General features: G+C 38.1%; 1 protein-coding gene across 1 annotated transcript; it reads right to left on the bottom strand.

Moving 5' to 3' along the window:
* Nucleotides 1–866: 866 nt before the first annotated feature.
* On the bottom strand, nt 867–11084 carry LOC140156902 (protein tolkin-like). The gene is made up of 8 exons (XM_072179939.1): nt 11034–11084; nt 10407–10572; nt 9864–9983; nt 7845–7937; nt 4866–5201; nt 2904–3017; nt 1969–2316; nt 867–988 (listed from the first exon to the last, which is right to left on the bottom strand). Exons 1-8 carry the CDS (start codon nt 11082–11084, stop codon nt 867–869), a joined length of 1350 nt encoding a protein of 449 aa, XP_072036040.1.
* Nucleotides 11085–20974: the final 9890 nt, after the last annotated feature.

Below are 20974 nucleotides of genomic sequence, written 5' to 3'. Positions count from 1 at the left end.
TTTGAATTGATTGCGGAAATGTTTAACAGATTTTGAAGCTTTCAGATTTTCATCTAAAGAATTCCAAAGAATGGGACCTCTTGTACGTATGGCATGATCAGAAAAGACTTTCTTATTTTTGGTTAGATTTAGGTCATTTACATATCGTGTCTTGTAGTTATGTGTGTCAGAACGTTTGGTAAAATAATTATCAAATGAACAGGGCAGCTCATTTATAGAGTGCCTGTACATGAATGTACCTAATTCCAGTGTGTACATATTTTCAACTTTTAAAACGTTATAATTAGCAAACAAAGGCGCTGTGTCTGTGTGGTCTCTATAGTGACCGTCTGCCACCGTTCTTATAGCCCATTTTTGAATTTTTACAATTTTATTTAAGTTTTACACGTATTTCCGCATAAAAGTACTCCATTTGTAATTTGTTTTGGTAGCATTAATTGACAATTCATTAGCTTTAAACCAATTTCTTACTTCCTTTAATTCTTCATTAACAAGGTTTGTCTAGCGTTCTACGTTTTTATGGGAGTATAAAATGGTGGTATCGTCTGCAAAAAGGACGAATTCGAGTACTTTAGATGCATTTGTTATATCATTGACAGTATAAATAGAAGTGGACCCAGGATTGATCCTTGTGGAACACCACATATCATATCGTGTGATTCTGATTCATAAGAATTATAATAAACATATTGTTTTCTGTTGCTTAGATAATTTCTGAACCATTCTAACACAATACCACGAAAGCCATAGTATTCTAATTTATGTAAAAGTATGTTATGATCGATTGTATCAAGGACAAAGACATTATTCCATTACCTTTTTAGCCTTTCATGCAGTTGTATCAGCAATTTTTTTGCATTTGGGTCCTACATACCAATATTACATAATTTTCCCGCGAAGCCTCGTCTGCATTTGCATAGGAAACCGTTGACGACATCAATACATTGTCCACCATTCCTACAAGGTTGACTCAGACATTCATTACCATCTTGAAGGTTCAAAGTGCAGTAAAAAAAAAACGGCTTCACATTTCAGATTAAACAAATTCATGAAGTCTCTATGCTGCCATTTACAGCGGGGGGACGGAGGACACATCCCCCTAAAATCATAATAAAAAGATAAATTAGGCAATAATTGCCCTGTTCACCTTACTTTTTAGCACGAAAAATAGGCCCACAGTTTTGGGCCCATATAAGGTACAATTGAACAATTTTGCGCGCGAAGTACATTGGCCAATCAAATAGCAGAAAACACCTTAATTTGTGGCTAAAATAGTCTCAAATTGAAATTTTGCGCGCGCTTTTCGCACAAAAATAAGTCCGTGTAAAACAGGGTAAAATATGCTGGTCTCCCGACCCCCCCCCCCCCCATTTTCATGCTTACGCCGCCACTGGCCATGTTTGATTCAAAGATTGTCTCCTGTGGGTAAATTTGGGGAAAATTTAGAGGGATTGATATCCCCGAGCGCGTTCACACGGCAGATTTCCCCCAGGTTTGCTCGAGCAAAAAACCCACCGTGTGGACGTGCCTAGACAATGTAGATATATCAGATACATTTGCGAATCGGTGTAAGTAATACATTAGTCGGATGTAGACTGACCAGAAATTACAGCTGAACTTAATTACCAACCGGAGAATAAGGTGATCTAAAATTGGTGTGATCAAGTTGGGCTTCTTCAATTTTCAGTTTCTTATGATTGTAAACAGCTTTTGCAAAGCTACATTGAATTTGGACAACCAAATCAAAATATATGAGCAGTTAAAGAGTTTCCAAAACGATAGCAAAGTTTGGTTATATCTCAAAATCAACATTTCCGGTTTCCTACTGATTTTGCTGGACATCACAAAATGTAACATTGACGATGTCACTATAAATAATTTTCTGTATATTTTCTGTAGATAAAATCTAATGAGCTTATACTTAACTAATTGGGAAAATAAAATTCGTGAATAAGAAAGCATTCTTACCGGGAGGATCATATATCGAAATACGTAAAAGAAACCGTGACCATGAACTCCATAGCCATGGTCGGAATGCCACTACCAGTAAATTCGTCTCTGAAATGACATCGATCTTTTCTGCTGAACTCAACACCAAGTGAGACCCAACAGTAAGAACGTCATATGAAAGATCAAGCTTGGCGTCTAAGATTTCAACCAGAATACGTTGGCTTTCAGGCGCGAAGATCTTCCATTTACACTGGTATCTGCTTGTGAGAGTTTCATAGCTTGGATACCCAAATGATGAAATATTGATGGACGAGTTTTTTTGCAAAGTTATCTCATTATTATTAGGTAAGTACCCGCAAAGATTTTCTGAAAAACAGGAAAAGGAGAATGCAGTGTTGAGATTTACTATTTAAAAGGCCCTGAGTCTGAGACTTAAAAGGCTCATGAGCAAGTTGATGTTTATTTTTTGGTATGAATGTATAGAGTATAGCTATACTTCGGGAATAAGGCATTTGTTGGAAATCACGGCCATAATGAAGATAAACCACTCCCTCCTGGCTTTACAATGACATGAATGACTTCTGCAACGACTTCATGTAAATTGTGCATAAAATGACAGACACCAGTCGAGATGCCAGATATTGCAAATTAGCAATAGACCAAAGCTAATTACCTCCCCGTGTTTTGTAAACCTGTTCTGTCCAAAAAAAATCGGTCCACTTTGCCCTGGTTTCCCCTACGTATTCGACTTATTTTCGATCGTAATTACAATCTTACATTTCATAGTTGTTGCTACTTGGTAATCTTCATAATCGTAATGTGGTTTAAAGTAAACCTGGTACCTACAGCAATCAACATGATCAATGCAAAATAATACTTTCTGGTGTTTAATATTATAAAATATTACCAAAGTTGCTGGATCAAAAACGTATTTATTATAAATTCGATCTTACCTCTGCGGCAATTCAACCGTGACCAATGATTATGGCATATACAATGATATCCATTTTCTTCATCAACACATGTCCCTCCATTTTCACAAGGATTCGACAGGCATTCGTTTACTCCTAATACATCATAATTATGCAATAAAGACATTATGTTATGTAAAGTGTGCGGAGGCCTGCGGGTATGGCAAGCCAAGGGGGCCAAAAGCGTGGAACAGCTACGCGTAGCTTCTTTCTGGTTACGAGCAGCTGTTTGTCCAATCAAAATAGTCAAATTTAATCACGTGGTTGGGTCGTTAGCTGCGCGTAGTATAGTTATAGGTATCCTCTTTCACAATTATTATCTTGTAATTAATTTACGGAATTAGCATAGATAACGAACGGGTAAAGGAGGCCAAATCACAGCACGTGTCAAGAGAACATGTTGCTAATGCCTGGCTAAAATGACACAAAGCATATTTATTTAGTGTTTCCAAGTTTACACCGTGTTTATAATAGCAAGTAACTTTATACTCGGGCTGTATTAGCGGTGCAGGGGATATGAAGGTCAAACAACAACTACTACTGATGTAAAGCGCTGTGTAAAGATATTGCAGGGAAAGCGATATCACATGCCACTGTGTAAATATGGAGAGAGTAAAATGGGTCATCATTTTTTCGGAACGGGGGGTCCTAAATTTACAAAAAGTCGGCGTCAATAAATTGCGGCCCTCACTATTTCGGCATCAAAATGTTATGACCCCCGACTTTCACCACCGATACACCTTACCCCCTAGACAGGCTAAAATTGTATTGAAATCAGTCTTTTTGAATACAATAAACACACTATCTGTAGTCATCTTGTGACTCCCTACATTTTGTCATTATCAATTTATGACCCCCTCCCCTTATTTTTCTTTCCAAAAAGTATGGCCCCTATATTTTGGATCCCCTTCCGAAGAAAATGATAGCCCCTAAATATAGAACAATCATCATTCTGTTCAGATATTACTTTAATAGCACCTATACCATTTTTTGCTGATATACTACAGATATATTAAAAAACAAAAATTAACAACGTAATATTTGTGAGAGAGGATGTTTACATCAGCTCCACGTGTTTAAAACCGCGAATCTGATTGGTTAATAAGCTGCACGTAACGAGAAAGAAGCTACGCGTAGCTAGTCCCACGTTCTGAGCCGCTTAGCTTGCCATATGCGGGTTGGCAACGCACACTATAAACATGATAAACCCCCAAAATTTATTTTGAATTTGAATGTCCTGTGGTGGAGGCCGAATAGTAATCCAGCTTATGGACTATTATTTTTTAACAGCTGATTGGGGCAGAGATGTTCTTTACAATATAGCAAAAGGGTGTCACATCATGGGTAAAACCAGACGAAATATGGAGTCAATGGGTAGCTAACTGCAAACATTAAGATCACTGTGTAAAGTGGAAACTATGCACATTTTAGAACATTGAGTTGAATTTGGGGCATTAACAATTAGACAAGAGGCACATGAAAAATGAGGGTCATATGGTAAATGATTTAACACAAATGAGGAGGTCATTATGTAGAAGGGTGAAAAGTCGGTCATTTGGGCAACAGGATTAAAGGAAGGATTAATTTGGGTTGAAGAAAAAGGGGTCTGTTGACTTAATTGTGCATAACGCGTGCTGGTATACAGAATTTCCCTCCCCCGGAATTTTGGCAAACACTAAACAGAGATCTACTCTACTCCTTCTTGCCAAACACAATAAAGGACTGGAATGTAGTTCCACAAAACATTGTCAGCATTGAAGAAACTAAACAATTCAAACAAGAGATCCTGAAACACTATCAAAGTCACTATTAAGCACAAAATCTACTCGTTGCATCGCGCACTACTCCCTCCTCGTCTGGTTACAATTGTAGCGTTGAGGAGTACTTAAGCAGAAGCAGAAGCAGATATTTACTATTTACATGATTTATAAAATATGCATTTACCTGTCACGTTTACAGCAGAAATCTCAAGAAGAAACCGTCGTTCTGACGGAATTTGTCCAGTATCTTGGGCAAGAAGGGCAATGTAAGCTGTATTTGAAACTGATGTAATATTCTGTGGTGGGTCCTGACCAGTGTAAATTATACCTTCAAATAATATAAGATCTATTGCTTCAACCAGATGAAAGTCATTAAAACGAGCCAATACTTTAAGACCATTTGGAACCGTTACACTCCAGCCGCAGTTTTGATTTCTGGAAAAATTTCCAGGATAAAACGGCGAGGTGATATTGGCCACATCTCCTTCTTCAATGATGATGTTTCCTTGACCACAATCATCTGAAAAAAGATAATAGTTTGGTGACAGAGCATTGCAGGTTGGTTTTGCATTTTGACAGTTAAGGTTACCACTGGGCAATTCGAAATTTCCAAAGTTTATACAGGATCAAAATTAGAAACTTTTCCAATTTTGACATGATGCAGTCATGTCTACAGTAGAATTCACTTCGACCTTTGCAGGACTTAAACCCCATTAAAAGCTATTAAACCAAGATAACACTCGTTGAAACAGCTCAACTGATTAAATCGGATCTTCTCTGGTTGTGCACATGTGTCTGTTTTATATGTGCGGTATCGCAATGAGCTGGTATAATACAGCTTCAGTTGGGTAACCGATTATAAAGGAAACGCAAGTAAACAATGCTATGTGGACCTTTGTTCACGAATGAGACAATGGTCTGCTTTTTGTTAACCAGCATTCTTGAAAATGAGCAACATAATGATTGTTGACTTAACACGGTTTGGAAATAATTTCTTCATATTTTGGTGTTATCTGTCGTTTACATATCCTTCCTAAAACACAAAAGTGTGACTATTTCCAAACACCTAAATTAGCTTAAAATTTAGGACATGTTACAAAACCACATTTTTTAGAATTTCATAGAATAATTTAAATGTAGCTTGTACCGTTTTTTTGTGGCATCATTCAGAACTGCGTGGTTCGTTACCAATATAGCTCAATATTTTCGGTCAAATCTCCATTCAATTAACACGGGGAGTTGGCTAGCTGTGAGCTAGCTATGCCTTGCCCTCACTCATATTTTACGAAAGTGCGACTATTTCTGAACATCTAACCTAGCTGTAATTTTAGGTCATGTTAGAGAAATATATTTGCTAGAAGTTTGGAGAATAGTTTAAATATTGGCTGGTTATTTTTCACACAGTGATGTTAACTAGACAAATGCAATATACTTCTAACATACACTATTTGTAAAGGTCGCGCGTCAATGGTGAGAGCACTGTGTATTGTGTATAGGAAAACGGACAGTAACTGCAGTATGTTCCAACCTATGTCAAATTGCTCCTTTTCTCATATGCGATATTACAAGGAAATTTATAGTTTCTCTTAAAACGGCAACTTCACAAGTTTTTCCTGAAAATGGTCTCAAATTATTTGGACCACAGATAACACAGCAAAACAGGTCATTGCCAATTGAGCCCTATATTGATGATGACCTACCAGTATTTTTATGAATGGTTGCCTAGTTAATGAGTTGTTACATGTTTATAATATTATTCTTTATTAGAATTGAGATATCAGTACCAACAATTTGAGACCATTTTCTTCAACATTGGAGCATTTTATCTATTTCAGCCCCTGTGTGTCGTCAAATTTAACATTTGATCTTGGCTTATAACTCCGGAACGATACGTTGGGGGTAGGTCAAACGATACATTTTCAGAATCCTTTTGATCAGAGAAACATTTTAGTAAGTGAGTTGTTAAAGATTTGAGCAGTTTAGAATTTTGATTCCTGTATAAAATTTTGACTTTGAAATCTGAAATTCTACCTCCCCCCTCATAATCACACTTTGTACCACCAATAGAATAATAATCAGGATATAATCAGGATAGGAAAAAAACATCTAACCAGCTAAAAATGGTTTGCAGCCGGACTATAAGAACCAATTTTACAGATGACTTCAGTCAACAAAAAATCAAAATCGCCATCATCAGTAAAGTCATGTATTGAAAAAAAGTTTTATCCTAAACTCGTGAATTGCTTTTACCAATTTCGAATTTGTGACTTTTAAAACATTTACAAACATTTAGGTGGATATCACCATCTTTTCTGATATCACCCATACGAGAATTCAGGACGAAAGATTTGGGTTTTGACGACAGATTTGGTATAGGTCCTATCTTGGATAGCCTGCTAATATCTAGTGGAGTGTTACACGAAAACAAGAAAATTGCAAAATGGACCGAGGCGATTGCACTGAACAAAATACAAATACTAATAGTTCATAACAGTTGCGTTATCAATCGACACCAGTACCACGGACATTTCTTCACTATCAAGCCACAAAAAGTTGTCATAGGTTTACGTTGTTAAGGGTAGACGAGGTATTGTTGGTCGAAGCAACCTAAAAATCGATTTTCATTATCTAGATCAATATATTATTGAAAAATAAACACCTTGATGTTTTGCAAAAGTTCATTCTGCAAATCATATACTTTGCAAATTTGCTTAATTTATTGTTGTTAATGAGTTATGTACGTTTTACAAAAGTGTTGTTGTTTCAGCCCTCTTTACAACGTAACTCAAGAACCGCAGCACCTATAAAAGTATATTTGTGATATTTTAATTCTTCTACACACTCGCTATGAATTGAGCAATACAGTTTTTGCCAAAGCTCACTACCATTCGTAAGATGCTGTGAACTACCAAATCACAACAGTTGAAAATAATTAATAACCTTAAAAGAAAAACTGTGAATCGAGTGCCCTTTCAAGAAATATGTGGTTGAATTAAGCAAACAAATGGTCATCATGGAAAGTGAACAATATAACTGTTAAATAAAGTTGACAACGTCTCTAATTTCCCTTTCACTTTGTAATAAAATAATCCTTTAATTTATTGTCTTTTCAATGTTGAATCTGCCTGGTTTTGTGCCAAATGTTATATTAAAAATAAATTACATGTTTCACAGAAGTCACCAATCCACCCATGCGGGCACACACAATGGCCATCAATACATTCCCCATCGTTATTACAAGTCAGATTCGTACAAGCTGAAATCAAAGAAAATCTAAATATTAATATTGATTACCGAACTATATGTCGAGGGTTGAGAATCAGAAAGCCTTAACTCACAAAATGAGCATAGAGGTGGCAGTGGTTCGAGATACACCAGATTTGAAATCCTAATTTTATACCTTTTAAAATCATCCCAAACATGTTAGAAGATGAATGGCTCCTTGCTTTGGTCTTCAAAATTAATATTTCCAACATAATTTCTTTTGTTTTCTATTGAATAATTAATGGACTGTATATTCTATAGTGCCGTGAATACTTTATGCTCATTTTGTGAGAGCAGGTCATTGTCAGTTAAGCTTATAGGTTCTCAACCCTCGATGTGTGTATCTTGGAATTGTTTTAGGCTTCTGTAACGGGCTTAAGTATGATGAATGTGGTGAGCGTAGGATTAATTGCGCCCAGTACGTTAAAAACGCTTATAGGTTTGCATGTAACGTTTTTGTTTTTGTTTGGTTTTGGTTTTGAGAAAGAGTTCCCCCCTAACTCGAATAACCGATGTAGGTAGGGTCTGCCGGAGTGTGTGTTTAGGTTTGGGGTTGTGTTGTGTGTGCTAGGGGTGTGTTGACGTTGGTGTTTTTTTTCCAAAATAGAAAGAGATAACTTAATTCATAACTAATTTTTATTATACCCAGGTCCATTTCCCTATATGCCTATAAAATATTTTTTACATCTCATCAAGGCATTAGAAAAGATGGAGGACACCCATGTGTGGTAAATTCTTCTGGTAAAGTCGTATCTTGCTAAACAAATGTATTTAGGCCAAAATATTGATTTCAGTATGTTATCTTCATATTTCATGCATAAGGTATATTCGAGCCAAATATTTGGCAAACAGGCCAATGGTGCTCTAATTGTTTTGACTGTGAACGGCGAGATCCCGGGGGCGAGATGAAAATTGGGTGATGATGTCACAGCTCATTAGAGTTTGTATGGAAACTTGATGTAATGGTATGCCTAGTTACGTTTTCCCAGTAAACACAAAGCGTTTTCGACATCATTCGCAAAAGGTTAGAAAAGGTTACCAGAAAACGTTTAAATGTCGGGTTTTTAAAGGGCATACAATAAAACGTTTTCATAACATTCCAAAACATTCGTTATTAATTGCAAATATTCTAACATAATATTATTCAAGTGTTTACAAAATATTTGGCAAAAATGTTTGCAAAAAATATTTTATAATAACATTTTAAAAACATCTTTAAAATTATTGTTTCCATACAAAACGTTTTAAAACGTTTCCATGACGTTTATATAACCCGACATGTTATTAAAACAGGGGAAAGAAGAAATACGCATCGCACACTAGCACATTTAAACATGGATTTAAACATGAATCAATGGATATGAGCAGTCAAGAGTGAACAGTACAAGCAACACATTACATACCAGTGTACAAGATCAATTAATGATGCCTACCCGCCAACCTAATATAATCATACAGACAGAGGAAGAGGCATACGCAGCATACACTGGAACATGGAAACATTCAAACATTACAAACTAGCGCACGAGATCAAATTAATGATGCTTAATCGTTATTCTTAATATATCAATATACAGGGGAAAGAAGAATTACGCATCGCACACTAGCACATTTAAACATAAATTTACAAATGGTAACATAACATGCATAGGCAGATATTCCAGAGTAAAAACTCCGGACATACCTGCCTGTGCGAGAACTTGAACCACGGACTTCTCGCTTGTCGGGCGAGCGCTTTACCACTGAGCTACACAGACTGTCCCTGATAAACAGGACGCAAGTCTGGTACTTATGGATATGAGCAGTCAAGGGTGAACAGTACAAACAACACATTAAAACGTTTTTATCTAAACCAAAACCTAAAATTTAAAAACAATTTATAGTTTGTTCATACGTAAGCAGTGTAATTTAACTTAACCTGTACAATTTTGTAATTCGTCTTCATAGTTAAAGGGACAGTCTCCACGGCCATCACATATCTTATCAGGCGAGAGACAAGTAATACCATCATTGCAAATGAACTGCGGAAACCTGCATTCTAGATAGAAAATGTATATAAGGCGGCGTAAAAGTCAAAAGAAACTGAACTGAAAACTGAAACTGCTTTCGTCAACTTTTTCGGTTTGTAACAAAGGGTACAGACAAAGACGTAGGTAATAACATCCGTCAAGAGCTTAGCTAGGACAATGGGACCGCTTTCTCAAGTGGACGTTTGCATTATTCATAACCTATCATGCTTATTGACAGTCACCTGCGTTAAAGCATTAATATGCTGTCAGGTTAGTAACCTAATCAATGGTACCACTTTCATGAATAGCATGTCTTCAAATCAATTCGGCATTAAAGGAACAATACATTATGTAATCTATTGTCTCATCAAATTTATTATAACCTCATTGGGTATGACAGTTTATGGTATCAATCAATATTGGACTCAAGTCCATATCTCTATTGTTCTTACCTTCAAAGCGTTTTACCGTCGCGTAAATAAAGTCATCTGTGTATTTGGAAACTCTAGCGTCAACACTAGTATTGTTTCCGCATGTACCTGAACTCCACGAAGCAACTGATACAACATGCCATCTATTATCCTCACCGTAACAAGACTTCGGTCCACCACTATCACCCTTAATAAGAATATACACAATATATTTATTGAGAGATTGCGAAAATTAATGTAGTTAGCAAATTTTATAGAACAGGAAAGTGTGGCCAATAATCGTGCTTAAACTTACTGTTTTAAGGAGTAACACTATATTCGTGGGTTTTTCTATGAAACGCAAACCTATGACTAGATTAAAATAGCGTATGAGCCTGGCCCTCTCAGATGGGGTGTTTGGTTCCAGTTGATGGCGGAGGCAAAGCTGCACTTTTACCATAGGTGGTTGACATCATGGCTACACAAAAATGGCAATTGTACCGGAGTAGCTTTCGGCGGAAAAAGGTCATCGAACTTTATACACAGGGAAAAATTTCAAATTTTGTTTAAAACCATTCCAATGTATTCCTCTGTTCATGACATTGGGTGCTCGTCTTCTGATCCAAATGGATTCTTGAATTCTTCTTGTATTTGCATCACATTCCTTACCAAGGAATTTAAAAGTATCCCAGTTGATAACGTGATTTTCTTGTACCGCATGATCCGCAATGGCTGACTCAGACTGCTCGCTCGTCGATTGCTTACGGGTTTGCCGAGTGTAGTTTGTTTTGGTCTTGGTCACCTGAACCGTTTCTTTTTGGTGTTCAGTAAGTCTGGTTTCAAATTTGCGGCCCGTTTAACTAACACATATAGGAGTGTTTACAGTTAGCGCATGGGATCTCATAGACACAATCAGTGAACGGATCAACCTTGTCTTTAGGATGTACAAACATTTTTCGGAGGGTGGTTTTTGGTTTCGACAGATAATGGAAAAGTACCTTGAGAAGAAGAAAGACCTTTACTGCTGCTACATCGATTTTGAAAAAGCCTTTGATTCTGTGTGGCAAGAAGGGCTTTGGACGGCCCTCGGCTTCTTCGGCTTCTCCAGCAAAATCATAAGACTCTTGAAGGCCCTATATCAGAAATCCACAAGTGCGGTAAGAGTAAATGGCGATCTAACAGATTGGTTCAAGACACTGGTAGGAGTGCGTCAAGGCTGCGTAATATCTCCACAACTATTTAACATCTTGCTAGAACTAGTAATTCACGAAAGCAACAAAGGGGTTACTGTCCCCCGTACTGTCCAAGGCCAGATCATCACCAACCTACTCTTTGCTGATGACATTGCACTTATTGCGGAGAAGGAAGAAGACCTCCGAACACTTGTCAATCTTGTTCACGACAGCAGTTTAATATTCGGATTAAAAATCAACATAGCCAAAAGTGAAGTCCAGGTCATCAGCAGAGTACCAAAGCAAATCAACATCAATATAGATAAGAAACAACTTGTCCAGGTTGAAAAGATCACCTACCTGGGAGGAACAATCAGCCAACAGGGATCCTATACATATGACATAAAACTCAGAATAGGGAAAGCAATAGGGGCTCGTGCAGAAACTTCAAAACATATGGAATTCCAAGGACATCCAAACACATACCAAGACAGAGCTATACAAAGTCCTTGTCCTCTCAATATTGCTCTACGGAGCCGAGACCTGGACACTGAAGAAAGTCGATGAGGACAGACTCCTCGTCTTTGAGATGATGTGTTTAAGGAAGATACTGGGTGTCACAAGACTGGAAAAAAATCCGTAATACAGCAATCAGGAAGCGCCTAGGTATCGAGCAATCTGTTGTTGATAGGGTAACTCAAAAAAGACTCTGCTACTTTGGTCACATCCAAAGAATGACACCATCACGTTACCCCAAACTTCTTATCGATGCTCACATCCATGGGGACAGACCCAGAGGTAGACCACCAAAACGATAGCTAGATTGCATCAAGGCTGACTGCACCAAATTAAACCTGAAGTCTGTGGTGGAGGCTAGTCACCAATCCATAAACAGACAGAAATGGAGGCCCATCGTGAAACAGATGCCACCACTCAACCCCATGTTGGAGGGAACGGCATAGGTAGGTAAGTAGGTAGGTAGGAAGGTAGGTGTTTGGTTTCGGAAGATTCTGTTAGCTTTCTCCGCGAGTATCTCTACGTACGGGATCACACCAAGTCCCTTGGTCTGATTGTTACTGTCTTTCTTGATTTTAGGCTTGCTCTGTTTTTGTACCATTTTCTCTTTAACTTTAACCTGTTTGAAAGACCAACCTGGATAGCCACAGCGCCCGAGCGCTTGCTTGATGTTTTGTTCTTCCTGATTCTTATCCTCCTCTTCTGTAACTATGCTGTTCATTCTGTCAAGAAGAGTTCGAACGACACCCAGTTTATGATGGCTAGAATGATGGGAATCGAAATTAAGATATTGGTCAGTGTGGATGACCTTCCTGTAAACTAATAACTTTACTGTGCCATCTGCTTTGCGAACTATGAAAGCGTCCAAAACGGTATATAGTGCTTTCTTGTTCTTTTTCATTTTTATGTTTCCTGTGGGGTCGCTTTGGTTAAGGGGGCCCACTTCCTTAGAAATGTGTATGATCTTCTTTTGGTTAATAATACACCCTCTTCAGTCGGGATACGTCCAACCGGAAGTAAGGATCAACAACTATCATAATGATGATGCCTACTAATATGATGTGCGATATGCGAAATAGTCAAAAGTGGTTTTGTTCAAATAAAATCATCTATAATGTTTACCAACAAACCTGATGAATCTAGTTACTGATATACACGTTTAATTGTATTGGGCAATGTCAAAGACCCTAGGATCTTCATGAGGATAAAAACATTCCCCCAATTTCATTACAAACCTTGGAGAAAATATATCACCTTTGATACGTTCTAATAGATTTATGTTTAAACAAAAAGAGAGCAATACAGGAGCATTATTTTAAAACAAAAGAATGTAATATAAACCATGGACCTTTCAATTGCACATGTACAAACAAAGTCATAATTATATATGGTTTTGATTTAAACTTTTGATCCAAACACAAGGAATAAATTCCTACCTCGGGTGAGTGACTGTATCAGGTCGTGATCTTTTTGACCTTTGACCTGACAACAGACTCGTAGACTCCTGAGAGTTTGAACCGTCTTTGTTGAGAGATGGTTGGTTGGCTTTGATGTGAACTGCTTCCTTGACTCCACATTGGAACCACCTGCTGTCCCTATCGAGTATGTGAACTTTATCTAAGTCCACGAAATGTCCAGGAGACTCGATGTGAATGTGGTTAGAGACCTCTGATGCTGTGCAACTGGGTCTCCTATATTCCTGAAACCTTTTTTAAGGAGCGTTCAGTTTCACCAATATAGGCTTCTTTGCACTGACCGGTTACAGTTTTGCCCTGGCATGGGATGTAATATACCGGACCTGTAATGTCTTTCTTTTCTGTCTTGTCCTTGGGTGACACAAGGATTTGTCTTAGTGTGCGGGTAGGTTTAAAGAACACGCTAACACCTAAATGCTAAATTTCCTTCTGATGGCTTCAGAGGTACCTTTAATGTAGGGTAGCACTATGTGGCCTTTATTAGGTCGTTTATCGCCCACTTCTCGCGTTTTGAGAGTTTTAGGTTGATTCGCTTTATCCAGTGCCCATTTGGGATATCCACATTTCGCTAAAGGGGTGTTCACGTGAGATTTCTCATCCTCGCGACCCTGGTGGTCATATATAGTCACAGGCGAAAATAGTAAATTTTTGCACAATATTTGCACGAGAATTGGTCATTGCTCATTCTAGTGACGCTAAAAGCATCTCCTTTCCATATGGGAGACTTAGACCACAGACATTCGAGCCAAGCTTGGGACTCAATCACAGTGGGTATAAACTCGGATACCATTGGTGGATATATTTAGGAAACTTTGACCACTTGTAGGAATTTCATTGCTATTTTGTTGATAAGAGAAACATATGAACAAGGGTTTATAATACCATAGAAAATATCCTATTTTTGTCAAAATGTTACCGATTTTAATGTGTTGGGTGTCAATCTGGACTGATAATGAGTCATTCCCCAGATTTTTGTTGATTACAGTAAATTTCATCCATGAACAAAAAAGATATCCAGCACATTTTCATATCTGCCTAAATTCTTCAAATAGAATAAACAACTTCATCTCTTTTCTGAAAATAGCCACCTTGAAGGTCATCACGAGAAAGTAATGCATTATGCAAATGAAGCAAATTCCAATTGAAACTTGTATACTAGTAGCCCGAATATTGTACATCATAGCACCCAGTTTTGTTTTGTGATTTCTAAAGTTGCGATTAAACATCGTTTCTTCCAATATGAGACGCAAATACCCCAAATCGTGTACAAAGCTATAGCAACCTTTCGGGCAAACCTTCACATGGGAGAGATTGGAAACAAGACAAAATAAACCTAAATTAAGTGTTAATTCCATGTTACACCGCTATTGCGGGAAAAAATAATACCGTACAAGACGAGCTTGAACTGGAAAGTAGATAGTGGAGAACTTTTAAGTCATGCTGTACTTACACTGCAATGCATACTGTCATCAGAACCGCAAAGTTCCGTATTTAATATCCTTGGCCCATTATTATGAGTACCACGGAAAACTGTTCCATTGAATATGTCAGTTTTTGATTTGCATTCTTCTGTCGTGACATATTTCCATTGTCTTTCTTGTAAGTGGCTAGGAATTTCAGCTAATAATACAAAATATAAGTTTTGAATATGTTTACTACTTGCATTATAAAGCTTCTTCTCGATTCCAGAGACAATGTACGAGGGGGTATCAAAAAGTTTTTGAAATAACCCAGAAGTGAAGGCGCTATATCGATGAATTTTTGTCAGTGTAATCACTGGTCCTTTGTATGGTCCAAAAATGGTCTGATAAGTACCTGGTTACCGCGCATAACCTGCAAGATGGGGGAAATTGAGGCACGCAGTGCCCAGAAAATCTATGATGAAATAGAAGCTGTCTGCGGTGGTGATTGTCCTACGGCACTGTTGCTTTTTGGAAAAGGAGTGTCAAAACTGGGCACATGTCCTCACATGAGCCACGAAGTGAACGTCCATCACTTACAAACGATATGTGTACTTGGGTGTATCGAGGTGGAAACTGTGCGTAGTAGACGCATTTATAAGAGAATCGTTTTGCAGCCAAACTTTTCACATGGTTCACAATATATCTTGTTTATCGCCCTCAAGTGCCCAGATGTCTTCCAAGCGCAGGTTATTCAAAAGTCATCTAGGAATCAAATTCTAAAATTGCTCCAATTTGGGCTCAGCTTAAAGTTGGTAGACATAAACCTGAAGAGGATTGGTCATGGGCATAGTTATAAGTGTGTTTGCTCAAACATAGCTCTGCCGTCTATTGAGTTCTTTCCGTTTCCATACAATGCCCGTGCAAGCACAGCACTATGCCTGTGCTGCACGCATAGTGCTTTGTTTGGCAGAAATCCCTCATTTACGTGTATCGAAATATTTCGATATATTTATCATGAAACCCGGTGTCCCGATAGCCCAAATATCGCCCAGGTAATGTAAAACTGGAACTGCGGCCAAAATGTAACAAAGAGGGATGGGCTCGCTGATATGGGCAAAGTAGATACCGGAAGCATATCATCTGCTTTGCACTGATATTCGACGACGGGGAACATGGATCGATTGGCGCAAGGTCCATTATAGATGCGTATCATGTATGTTGTAAATTTACAGTATTCAATGTTCAAGAAATTTGAAGAGTCGCGAAGAGTAGAGAATTAAAAAAAAAAAGCCGAAACTTTGCTCACCAAATCTGAAATAAGGTGCTGTATATCCAAAACCAGTAGCCCAACAACTGTGATAGCTTTCTCTTTCAGTGTTTATCCGTGTTAAGCAAACAGGCCGTACATAATCTGTTATGTTCACAGGACGCACGAAGTGAAGAAGTGCGATGTCATTCTCATGAACTGTCGGGTGATATGGATGGTCTGAATATTGAGGGTGAATGAACACTCCATCAAAATCCACAGTTTGTGCATAGGGTGAGGATACTTGATAATCATTGTTTTCCACATCTCCAAATATTCCAAAGCCTTGGTAAGAATCCTTGAATACCCTGTGAAACGTTAAGATAACTGTTAACATGGTTAAAGCCATTATGTACCATTTCATGGCATGCAATCAGAAATTTTTTTGACATAATGTTATTATTCAGAACTCCACGTTAAACGGCAAAAATAACCAGTAGCGTTTCTTTGATTTTCCTTTGTTATTTCGGCTTACAATTAACAGAAACCTTTACTGATATTTATTGCTATAAGTTCAACATTTTGAGTAATGAAAGAATACTAAATTGAAAATTTCACGGAAATTGTACATTATGGCTTTAAAACTAAATCATTTGTTAATATACGTTTAGTGAATCATGTCAAGTGAAAAAAGGTATATCTTGATGAGGTGTCATGTCAGTGGTCCTACACATGCACAACCAAAGTGCATGGTTTTAATACACATACATTTATACAATATAAACTTAAATGTGAATAAACTGATATCTACTACCCAAAATCTTTTCCAGAACGGAAAAGGTAGTTCATTTGCAATAGTTATGATTGACTGTTATTGTTTTCAGCAGAGAACTTCAGCGGTCTGTAATTTTGGCTCAGTTTATGGCGTATACGGAAGTGGGATTCTGATTGGCTGATTGAATAACGCTATCATCATCACATCGGCACCTCATTCGCTGGTCAAGCTGCGTAGCAACGTGTGACCTTGTTCTTTTTACACGATAATCAGACAGGGCAGACGGACACCGCTGAAGTCATTTGCTGAATGGTACAGTATGAAAAATCTGGCCCAAAACCTATTTTCTCACCCAAGTGACACAGACAATATACTTTCTTTCGAGTACAAGTTTTTAGCGATACAGTGAGACATTTGAAGATAAGGTAGCCCTATTGTTTCCAGTGTGACAACAATGAAAACATAATTATTTCTCTATACATTTTATATGAAATACTCACCGAGGTAGTTTACGCAATGGGCAGCTGTTAATGCCCATTGTGAGTCGATTAGAGACATACTGCAAGTTAAACGACCACGACCGGCGGTGACTAAGCGCCCATGCCACGGCCATGCTCCTGCAGGGCATCACGACCATTAATTAGGCGCCTATTTAAAGCTGGACGAAGGCCACATATACCATCTTGAAAAATATCTATGCACATGAAACAAAAAGAATTCGGATTAAAACTGACGTTTGAAAGCGTTGGTAATCAAAATCCATTTTTACGCAGTAATTCTTGCCATTTAGGACCGGGTCCCGCGGGAGCGGGTCATTGGTAGATCATGTAAATTATGCTAATTTTGCACTCCTTGGAAGTTGTACCTTGTATGATGCTACTAAGGAAAAGAAAGGCACAACGTATGCCTACGTCTTGAGCGAAATTTACACTTAATTAATATTATTATTATCAAAATTATTATAATTATTATTCTTCTCTATGGAAATACGGAAATCTTCTTTAATATTTATAGGATAAGCATGTCATAGTGAACTTGTCCTTTGGCACATTTTGCCGCAAGGGAAAAAAGAAAACCTATGCTTAAACTATACTAAGGATTATTACCCTGATTACGAAAGAAAATATTAGGCATTATACTATATCATTGCTATATATTAATTACTTGATGTTGAACTTTACCTCCTTCAGGAAGGGTACAAAGACCTCCAGAAGTTGGTCGAATAGCAGGGAACACATCACAGCTGGGCAATACAGTTGCTAAGGTGTCGTTGTAACCAGGGGCAGCAGAACAGCCCGAAATGACGTCAGTACAAAGTGATCCGCAAGGCACTCGTGTGACGCTTTGTCGTGAACATTCAGGAAATAAGATGGCGCAAAAAAAGAGGGACGCATCCTCATGACAAGTGAGAGTTGACTGCAAGGTGGATAATATTTCAATTGAGATGGATTTCGATGATGTAAACTTGTTGGGAAAATAGGTGTTCTTGTAGGGGAGAATGTCGGCACAAAGTGAGGAAGGAATGTCTTCACATGGAGCTGAAAAGAAAGGTTGTTCTACAATATGACAGTTGTTGTTGTTGAGGATGATGATGACGATGACATTGATGATGATGATGATGATGATGATGATGATGATGATGATGATGATGATGATGATGATGATGATGATGATGATGATGAGGATGATGATGATGATGATGATGATGATGATGATGATGATGATGATGATGATGATGATAACGGCGTTGTGATTAGTTGTTTGAAAATAGAGAGCGCCACATACGGCTGATGACTTTGCCGTCATTTCTATTGATGAATTCATTTCAAGTTTCATTGACTCTGGTTTCTAACGATCATGACGATTCACGGGTCAACCTCATCCACAAGTGGGAAAACCTGTGCTAGTTTGATGGTTTCATCCCCTTCATGGCCTTCTTGGCAAGCGTGTTCTGCCAATGCCGAGCCCTCTTCTTTCTTTGGTTTTGTCGGTGTTCTGGAATTCCGACCTTTAATGGTCACTTGGTCTGGCCCATGTATTGCTCACTCCTGCTGGCAAGACATTCTTTTACACAGTTCCGTTACTGTGGATTCTTAGTCAGTGGGAGTGGTCTAGTTCGTAGACACATTTCTGATTGGACAATCGCATGATTTCGGGTGCCGTCTATCAGGCCGTAGACGACCCCACGTCATCATGCGTCTTGATAATGCGTAACACGCGTGTCAGAGGTGCGAGTATATATCGCGCTGGTATGCGGAATACGCGACGCGCTAGCAGTACGCGCAACAGAATACGTGAAGTTGTAAACAAGTTTTGTTCATTTTATAATGAGGGGAGTTTTTATGACGGTAACTTAGTTTTTGCTTAAAAAAATTGTTTACAGTTATTAAAATAATATTTAACTGACTAAGAATGAGAATAAACGATAGGAATTTTTATTTTGCCTATCCTCTACCTATGATAGACGACAGGCAGGTCCAATATTTTTATCGTAGTGGATACCGGCTGCGCCGGCATCCACTACTCAAAATATTGGACCTGCCTGTCGTCTATCACACGGTAGAGGATAGGCAAAATAAAAATTCCTATCGTTTATTCTCTAAATAACCCGGGGGAATAACCTGCCCATTGGTATTTGCACTGCCAACTCATTCATTCAAAATGGTCGTCAAATCGTCTGCTGACTTTGCTGTGTATATTTTGTTTCAAATTGCATTATTTGGTTTTTCACTGCGCCGTTATCTAAATGAAATGGCGCGCAAAAAATGCCTAATGTAGGTCGATCCTTAATAACCCTAATAATGGATGTATGTTGTTCATGAACCTGCATAATTTTGCGTGACAGTCTATATTGTTGACCAATATCTTACCAACAGGTTTACAAGTCCAGCTTGGTTCCCCTATATCACATGATTCAATCGGTTTGGATGTATCATTCGTATAACACCAAGTGCCATTAATATTGGCATCGGGGTTACGACAATAGTTGTGATGTCCTAGCCCGCTTTTTGGGTAATTTGATGGTGTATGGCTGTGCTCATAAGGAAGCTGAGATGTCCAGGTCTGGCAAAATTTGCCATGCTTTGTAACAGAAACATGTCCTCGGTAGTCTCGCCCTAGCGTGTCCGTGAAACATTCTGGATAAAGAAAATGCTTATAAGCAGGTTTATTACAATAGCATATTTTAATATATCTTATACAACTCATTAAAATGTATTAAGCTCAGTTGCGTAGCCAGGGGCGTAAATGAGGGGGCAGCTGCCGTGAAAAGGCTCCCTCCGTGGGATGCTGGCCACCCCGATGTTTAAGATATTTAGGCTTTTGTACTTTTTAGCCCATTTTTATCAACAAATTGTCTTGTCCATGTTTGTCAACAAATTGTCTTGTCCCCACCCGAGCAACAGTCCGAGCAATTTTAAACTTTGCCACTGTATGAGAGTTCCAATAACCTATTCAAATCAAATAGGGGTGCTGTTGATATGGATTCATCGCCTATAATGAGTAGCTCTATAAGTAGGTATGTCACAGTGGCTGCACAATAATTCGGTCATACTGTGCACGCATACATAACAGTGAATCAAAAAGCGCGCGGATCAAAGTTGGCCGATTTTTGAAAACATACATGTCAAAAAACGATTTCCTCGTTATGTTTCATTGATCACAATAATTTGTCTTTTTAATATATGGTAGGTGAAACATTTCCTAAATCACTATCAACTCCGCCGAAATTAAACACTGCCTAGTTTAAGAGTTAGGACCTGTTTTATGAATTGTTTTAGATCGTCCATAAATCAATAAATATAGGTCTCTCGAAATAGAGGACCTAGTACCACCGGTCTGAAATACCAGTGTTTGTTATCATGTATTTTTTTTCCTTGGACAATGAGTGAAACACTTCCCTATACCAATTGAAAACTCGGTGCACTTTGGCAATTAACTGCAGTTTCTTTATTCAACATCACAGCAGGTTCATATTTGACAAAATCATGCTGTATGAATAAAACATAAATAAAACATTGAAAA

The sequence above is a fragment of the Amphiura filiformis genome, chromosome 1 (genome assembly GCF_039555335.1).
Source record: "Amphiura filiformis chromosome 1, Afil_fr2py, whole genome shotgun sequence".
Lineage (NCBI taxonomy): Eukaryota > Metazoa > Echinodermata > Ophiuroidea > Amphilepidida > Amphiuridae > Amphiura > Amphiura filiformis.
Note: the sequence above shows the minus strand (reverse complement) of the source record. Positions and strands in the feature narration are given on the sequence as shown.